The sequence below is a fragment of the Prionailurus bengalensis genome, chromosome A2 (assembly GCF_016509475.1).
Source record: "Prionailurus bengalensis isolate Pbe53 chromosome A2, Fcat_Pben_1.1_paternal_pri, whole genome shotgun sequence".
Lineage (NCBI taxonomy): Eukaryota > Metazoa > Chordata > Mammalia > Carnivora > Felidae > Prionailurus > Prionailurus bengalensis.
The window spans coordinates 8,457,406-8,465,262 of NC_057348.1; the positions used below are offsets into that span (position 1 = coordinate 8,457,406).

The window sequence follows — 7,857 nt, forward strand, 5'->3', positions numbered from 1 at the left end:
TATATTTCATTGGCCGGCACTTAGCTGCAAGGGAGGCTGAGAAATGCTTTGCTCAGGAAGCTACAAGGGCTCCCTTACTTAGGGGGGAGGGGGGCCCAGGATTAGGGAGGCGGCCCGCGGGCTCTGATACACAACCCACCCCCCTCCCCGAATCTCTTCCTCATCGGCTCCTTGTCCTTTCTGGTCCTGGCACAAAAGTCGCCCCTGTCTCTGTGCCCTCCCCGGCCAGGGTCCCCTAGCACTCCTGACCCTCTCTAGCTCAAGGGTGGCATCCGCTCCGACTTGACTCCTTCCTCGGCCGAAGGGATCCTCGTCCCCTTCGTCTGTGTCTTGGGCACCCGGCACAGTTCCGGGCGCACGGTGGCACTCGAGGATGGGCCCTGAGCGAATCCCAGACGACAGAGCCCTGGGACCTATCCTCGTATACCACGGCGCCATTCGCACACTGTCGTCTCAGACGTGAAGCAGCAGCCTGAAGTCCAGTTAGTTCTCTAGGGTTACCCGGCCAGGGCCAGTCCAGCCACCGAGGCCACGGTCAGGGGCCGAAAGAAATCTGGTCAAAAACCCGTCTCTGGAGAAACATTTAATTTTCAGCTCCTCTCACCGCTGAGGCACCGACCACCCACCACACTGACTCGTGCCGTGTGCAGACGCGTCCTTGAGGCTCCGGGCTACCAGTCCGTGCCTACCAAGTTCCAGAGATAGTCGCTGATGAACTTCTTGGAGAGCTGGGTGCTGTCCAGCTGGACAGGCTGGGCGACGCTCGGGCCGTGATGAACTGGGGGAGATGTAAGGAAACCTGACGTACACAGCCCTCCCCGGGACCCCGTGAAAAAGTTGTAAGGTATTTCGAGACTGAGGAGCGCCTGCGTCTCAGTCGGTTCAGTGCCCAGCTTCGGCTCAGGTCATGATCTCATGGCTCATGAGTTCGAGCCCCGCGTCAGACTCTGTGCTGACAGCTCAGGGCCTGGAGCCTGATTCCGATTCTGTGTCTCTCTCTCTCTCTCTCCCTGCCCCTCCCCTGCTCACGCTCTTTCTCTCTCAAGAATAAACATTAAAAAAAAAAAAAAAAATTAAAAAGAAAAAAAAGATATTTAGAGACTGAGGGGCGCCTGTGGCTCAGTGGGTTAAGCATCCCGCTCTTGGTTTCGGCTCAGGTCATGACCTTGCGATTTGTGGGTTCGAGCCCCGCGTCAGGCTCTGAAAGTGCAGAGCCTGCTTGGGATTTTCTCTCTCACGGCCCCTCCCCGACTCGCTCTCATGCTCGCTCTCTCTCAAAAATAAACTTAAATTGAGAGACAGAGCGTGAACAGGGGAGGGGAAGAGAGAGAGGGAGACACAGAATCCGAGGCAGGCTCCAGGCTCTGAGCTGTCAGCACAGAGCCCGACACGGGGCTCGAACTCACAAACCGTGAGATCATGATCTGAGCCGAAGTCAGACACTTAACCGACTGAGCCACCCAAGCGCCCCTTTTTATTTTCTTTAATGTTTGTTTGTTTTTGAGACCGAGAGAGACGGAGCACGGGCGGGGGAGGGGCAGAGAGCGAGGCAGACACAGAACCCGAAGCACCTCATTGGCCACTTTTGAAGTGTGCAGCTCAGTGGCATTCGGTGCACACACGTTGTTGTACAGCCCTCCCCGCCGTCCGTCTCCAGAACATTTCCAGAGCCCGAAACTGTGTCCTCGTTAAACACGGACTCTCCTCCCCTCCCCTCCCCCAGCCCCTGGCACCTGCCATCTACTTCCTGTCTCTACGGATTTGACTCCTCTAGAGACCTCTTGTAAGTGGGATCAGACGGTAGTTCGCTTTTTGTGTCTGGCTTATTTCACTTAACATCATGTCTTCTAGATACATGCATGTTATGCATGGGCCACAATTTCCTTCCTTTTTTAAAAAAAGGAAGGAAATTTAAATGTAACTAATTTATTAATATTACTTATTGTTTACTTTATTATTTCATCTATTCATTTAAATTTAATTAATTCATTTCAATTTAACTAATTTATTTAAATTTATTTTACTGAAAAATTCTAATACTTATTTATTTTTGAGAGAGACAGAGCATAAGCAGGGGAGGGGCAGAGAAAGGAGACAGGATCCGAAGCAGGGGCCAGGCTCTGAGCTGTCAGCACAGAGCCTGATGTGGGGCTCGAGCCCACGAACCTGAGATCGTGACCTGAGCTGAAGCTGGACACTTAACTGACTGAGCCACACGGGCGCCCCCATTTTTTTTTTTTAATTTTAGAGACAGCGATAGAGAGAGAGCACAAGCAGGGAGAGGGGCAGAGGGAGAGCGAATCCTAAGCAGGCTCCAGGCTCAGCACAGAGTCCAACATGGGGCTCGATCCCACGACCCTGGGATCGTGACCTGGGTTGAAATCAAGAGTCGGTTGCTCAACAGACTGAGCCACCCAGGCGCCCCTCCTTCCTTTTTAAGGCCGAATACTATTTTATTGCACGGATATACCACATTTTGCTTATGTAGTGCTTGGCTGATAATTGGTCTGCTTCCACCTTTCGGCCACTGTGACCACCGCAGTCACGAACACAAGGGTGCAACCCAGAAGGGGGACTGCCGGGTCATATGGTGATCCTACGCTTCATTTCTGAGGACCTGCCGGACTTTTCCACGGCGGCCCAGCCCTTCACAAGGCCGCCGGCAGCACACCGGGCTCCGCGTTCTCTGCAAAAGGATACTGCCTTTGACCATCCCTGGCTCACACTCATAGTCCCACTCAATTTTGCTAATCTGGCGATAAAGCTGAGCCACATACCTGTATGAGAACATGAGAGAGAGAGAGAGAGAGAGAGAGATTAAGTTACCCCAGCGTGACTCCAACTCAGGGCCGCGGGACGACCCACATGCACGCAGGGCAGGCACCACCACACGCACTGGCGGGACCTACACGGCCGAAGGGATGGTGACAGTCGTGTCTTCGTCAACTTCCCTCTCCTGCCTCTCGAGACTGGCCTCGGTCTCCTTGAGCTCCTCCAGCTCTCTGGTGAGCTGAGTGAAGCAGGCAGTTAAGGTCACCTCGCTCTGGAAGGGGGGCCGCCGTGGGCCCAGGGCTCCGAGCTGGGTTCCCAGCACGACCAAACCGGCACCCCGGCGGTGAGCCCGAGGCCCGGCCGTCCGCGCACGCAAGGAAGGATATAGGAGGCTGGCCTTCAGACGGGTGTCCTCCTCGCCGGCCTTCCGGAGCTCAGCTTCGAGCTGCTGCAACTCAGCGCCCCCCTGGTGCGCCCGCTCCTTCGCATCCAGAAGGCTCTGGGCCACTTCTTCTTCTGCAGCCAGGATCTCTATGGGGCGGGGCGGGGCGGGAGAGAGAAGCCTGAGACCCTTCGAGGAGGTCTCTCCAGGGTCCGGCCTTGCCCCAGAAGAGCCCAAGGCCTCAACCACGATCGTCCTCACTTCCCCGTCTACAGCTCCCCAACCCATTGGTCCTATTTCCAGAAGCCCACGTTTTGGTGGTCCACCGAGACCTTGCAAAAGTGCTTCCATTTCACCAAAACACATGTGGAGCCTCCACAAAACCCCACAAAGGAACGAATGAGTGAAAGCATCTTCTTCCTCGACAGCCTCCTTTCTTCCTGCTTTTCAACCCACCTTGTACTTTTCTCTCTGCTCTGGCCACAAGGACACCTCACCATTCTGCAAACATGCCCATTTTTCACAGGCCCGGCCTCCACCTGCCCGTCCTCTCTGAGATGCCCTTATGCTCCCACCCTTCGGGCGCTCGGAGACCCAGCCTTCGAGACCTCCTGGGTAATACACAACCGGGGCAGCTGGACACTCTGCTCTCCCTCCCAGGGCGCGGCCACGCCTCCACCACAGCCGGCGGCACTGAATTGTTCATTCCTCCTCCTCCTCCTCCTCGCTCGGGGGACTGCGTCTTACACTCCCCATATATCGCCAGCGCTTAATCAGAATACACATGCTTTGACCAAAACATCCAGAAAGATCAAAAACACCCTAGCAAGGTTACCGTGTTCCTTCCCATAGAGCTGGAGGAACCTGCCGACTCAGGGAAGGCACAGATGGAAACGCTTCCCAAAGGGCAGGCGTTTAAGTGTTTACAAACTTACACTGAGTTAATTTTTAATCAAGGTATTACATGTATATGGCTGTGAAAATTTAAACACACACAGGGCCCCCCCCCCCAAGCCTCCCCACGCCTCTGAAGCAGCCACTTCCAAATCATCACTGTTTTCTCTGGCATTGACGTTCGTGTTTCTAAATAATTTGCTTAGGCTGCTATTTCTTGATTTGTCTGTTTTAAACAGTGCCTGCTGATTTCCTGTTAGGATAGCCGAGGGTCTGGCTTTCTTCTGCAGCCTTCCTGCCCCTTCTCCCCTCACCCTCCCCAGACAACCTTGTTTCCTTGGATTCTTCCCTGGGAGTGCCCTCTTCCCCGGGGGCACTGTCACAAAGTACCATTACCTGAGCGTGTGCTGAGTGCTACAGGATAGCCCCGGAGCCCCTGTTCAGTACGTTCTCAAAACCCTCTGAGGGAGGTGGCTTAACCCCTGCCCCCATGGAGAGATGAAGGACAGAAGCCTGAAGATATTAAAGTGACTTGTCCACAGGCACATAGCTCTGAAGCCTGGATCTGAACTGGAGCCCTTTAACTCAAAGTCCCGGCTCCCTGGAACACGGACTCTTGTCTCCCTGGCCCCAAATCCATTCATTCTGCTGAAGCCCACGCAGGCTGGGTAATAATGATCTTCTCCCCAAACCATCAATGGAGGAGTGAATGGAGTGCGGAGGAGAGAGAGGAGGAGGAGAGAAGGAGAAGACTCTGGCTGGGGCATCCATCACACTTAGAACAACCTCCAAACTCCCGGGGTTGGGGGGGGGGGGTTCACTGCCTACAGGGTCTGGCTACAGCTCATCTTCCACTTTCTCCTGGGTGTCCAAGTTCACTCCCACCTGGCGACCTTTGCCTTTGCAGTTACCTCTGCCAGGAACACTCTCCCCCCCACCCCCAAGCCATCCCCTGCCTAGCTCCTAGATCATTTCAGTCCCAAGCCAGACAGCACGGCCACATAAAACATAACTGTAAAAAGACTTAAAAAAAAAAAAGAAAAAAGAAAAAAGAAAAACAAAAACCTGGCACCGAAACCACTGTGGAAAACTGGATGAGTCTCTCAAAAAACGAAATATCAAACTGCCATGTGATCTAGCATGGGAAATACAAAATAGAAAAATACACAAAGAAAATACAAATTTTCTGGGAAAATACAAAAAGAACTGGGAGCAGGGACCCAAAGAGGTATTTGTACACCCATGTTCATGTGTTCATGGTGGCATTATTTACAACAGCCAGGGTCTGGAAGCAACCCAAGTGCCCATCAGTGGAGGAATGGACAAACAAAATGAGGTATGTCCGGACAATGGAATTATTCATCCCTCAAAAGGAAGGAAATTTGGGGCACCTGGGTGGCTCAATTGGTTGAGCGTCCGACTTTGGCTCAGGTCCCGATCTCAATGTCCGTGAGTTTGAGCCCTGCATCGGGCTGGCTGCTGTCCGTGCAGAGCAGAGCGAGCTTTGGATCCTCTGTCGCCCCCTCTCCGCCCCTCCCCAACTTGCACTCCCTCCAATTTAGTTAATCCTCACCATAGCCCTGGATCCCTCCCAAACCTCCTTGGGTTTCCGCTAAAATATCATCTTTTCAGAAAGTTTTCGCTGACTCATCCCAAAGCATCACCACTCCCTCCTATACAACCTAGTTTCCTAGCCCACCATCTCCTGACATAAGTATTTTTCTTTCTTTCTTTTTAAAAAATGTTTATTTTTGAGTGGGAGAGGTGGGGCAGAGACAGGGGGCCAGAGGATCCAAAGGGGTTCTGCACTGACAGCGGAGAGCCCGATGGGGGGGCTCGAACTCACGACCAGGGCGAACTGAGCCGAAGTCAGATGCCAAACCAACTGAGCCACCCAGGTGCCCCTCCATTTTTCTTGTTCGTCGCCTGACCACCCCACCACTAGCATACCAACCCTTTAAGGGACTGTCTGTTCTGTTCTCTGCTTCCAACCCGGGGCTGGCACTATGCCTGGCACACAGCAGGTGCTCAGTAAAACAGCTGAACCTCAGTAAGTGGGGATGCTGGGATTAAAGCCCAGCGCTTTGACTCCGGAGCCCCAGTTCGAACCTTGAGTCCCCCAGCTCCTGCTCGTGGACCGCTCGGAATTTGCCAGTTCCTGCCAGCTCCTATATTCACCACCGACTCTCTGGGAGGTGGCTGCCATCCTGAAGCCCATTTCACGGGTGGGGAAACTGAGGCCCAGAGGGGGCAGCCCCCAAGGGAGAACAGGGGAGGGATGGGGGCGCCCAGGAGGGAGGGTTTCGTCAAGGCGGACCTCCCGCCCCCTCCCATCACACGGGCCCGGGTCCCGGCCGCCCCCGGCCCCAGCCCTGACCTCGCAGCCGTTGTTCGGCGCTGTCTTGCGTCTCCAGCAGCCGTTCCACCACCTGCTCGTGGCGCCCCAGCAGCCGCCGTTGCTGCGCCTCCGCGCGGTTGGCGCCCAACAGGCTCAGCAGCCCCTGGCTCACCTCTTCCATGTCGCGGAAGGCCGCCATGACTACGCCAGGACCAAGCCCGCGCAAATTTAACTGCCCTCATGGCCCGCCCCGTCCCCGGAGAGCCCTGTTCCCATTAGCTTGATCTTACGTCAGTCATCAGAGAATGGGTGGGACTTAGCGTCAGGTCTGGTCCAGTGCGCCTGCGCCAGCTCCTCCGTCGATCTCAGACAATGGCCAACCGGCCGCTGGGAGCGGGGGTGTGTGCCTGCGGGAGTTCTGCGTGTTGCGCCTGCGCAGGCCGGAAAGCGCCTGGCTGATAATGAAGCTGTTTATGAGTCCTTAGCTGCAGAGACCGTATTGCAGCCAGGGCGGGGTTCTAGGGGCGAAGCGTTGGACTGCATTTCGTTCTCTAGTGCGTGCGTGGGATACTCACAGTAAACATAATAAATAAGTAAATTCCCTGAGAGGCTCCATAGCAAAGTGGAGCCTGCAACTAGATTTATCGGATTCGAATCCCACTTACTAGCTTTGTTACCTTGGGCAAATGACTTCATCTCTTTGTGCCTCAGTTTCCTTCTCAGGAAGATGAGGGTCACGATAGTGCCCACTTAAGAGTTGGCGCGAGGAATAAGTGAGGACGGTGCCTGGTATTCAGTAAGCACTATATTAAGGCGTTAAATAAAACATACGTAGAACACTAGCAGGTAAGGCACTTAGCCTAACTGGGACCAAACACCATACTGTGTGAAGGGTTAGGGTAAAGACACGCTGCACGTTTATGTGGCAAGTTTCTCAAACTGAGGTAAAGAAATCAATTCAACAGGTCAGGACCAGCATTTTCTACAAAATACAATGGGGGAAAAAAATCTGTGCACTGTGTACCGAAAGTTAACTATTGTTTTGGGAAACTCCAAAATTCGCATTTGTGTACTGGGTGTGGCAGATTATATTTGCAAAAAAATGGCTACAGAAATAGTTCCAACCTTGCCACTCCCCGTCAAGAGGCAGACTCCCATCCTCCTCCTTTTGAACCTCAGCAGGACTTTGTGCAGCAAATAAAATGTGGCAGAAAGGACACTGCGTGAATTACTACAAGCCTTGATCAGAAACCAGGATACGGTTTCTGCCTGGGGGTAGCTCGTACTCTCTTTTGCTCTCTCTTAATTTTGGGATACTTTCTCAGAGCCCAGCTGCTGTGTTGTGAGGAAGCCGAGGTGAGTCTCACAGATAAGGTCACAGCAGAAGACAGAGTCCAACCATCAGACAGGTGAGTGAGGGAACATTGAAATCATTCCAGTCCGCAGCCTCCCAGCCATCCCAGCTGACACC

The 7,857-nt window shown here is 53.8% G+C and overlaps 1 protein-coding gene across 3 annotated transcripts; it reads right to left on the minus strand.

Annotated features, from left to right (window-relative positions):
• Positions 1-570: 570 nt before the first annotated feature.
• SPC24 (SPC24 component of NDC80 kinetochore complex) lies at positions 571-6,623 on the minus strand. Of its 3 annotated transcripts, XM_043586586.1 has the most exons (5): positions 6,426-6,611; positions 3,159-3,303; positions 2,910-3,014; positions 2,701-2,777; positions 571-778 (listed from the first exon to the last, which is right to left on the minus strand). In XM_043586586.1, the coding sequence occupies exons 1-5, from the start codon at positions 6,583-6,585 to the stop codon at positions 672-674; spliced, it is 594 nt and encodes a 197-aa protein (XP_043442521.1). In that variant the 5' UTR covers positions 6,586-6,611; the 3' UTR covers positions 571-671. The 3 variants fall into 3 exon arrangements, with proteins under 3 accessions (XP_043442521.1, XP_043442520.1, XP_043442522.1); XM_043586585.1 differs by having other exon boundaries at positions 2,910-3,303; positions 6,426-6,623; XM_043586587.1 differs by lacking the exon at positions 571-778 and having other exon boundaries at positions 2,897-3,014; positions 6,426-6,617.
• Between the last annotated feature and the right edge of the window lie 1,234 nt (positions 6,624-7,857).

Excerpts from the sequence above, each read along its gene's own strand:
- SPC24 (XM_043586585.1), bottom strand. The coding sequence starts at position 6,585 with ATGGCGGCCTTCCGCGACATGGAAGAGGTGAGCCAGGGGCTGCTGAGC. Across the intron at positions 3,304-6,425 it reads CGCCGAACAACGGCTGCGAG|AGATCCTGGCTGCAGAAGAA; the intron begins GTCAGGGCTGGG and ends CCCGCCCCATAG. Across the intron at positions 779-2,700 it reads GCCAGGGATGGTCAAAGGCA|TTCATCACGGCCCGAGCGTC; the intron begins GTATCCTTTTGC and ends CATCTCCCCCAG.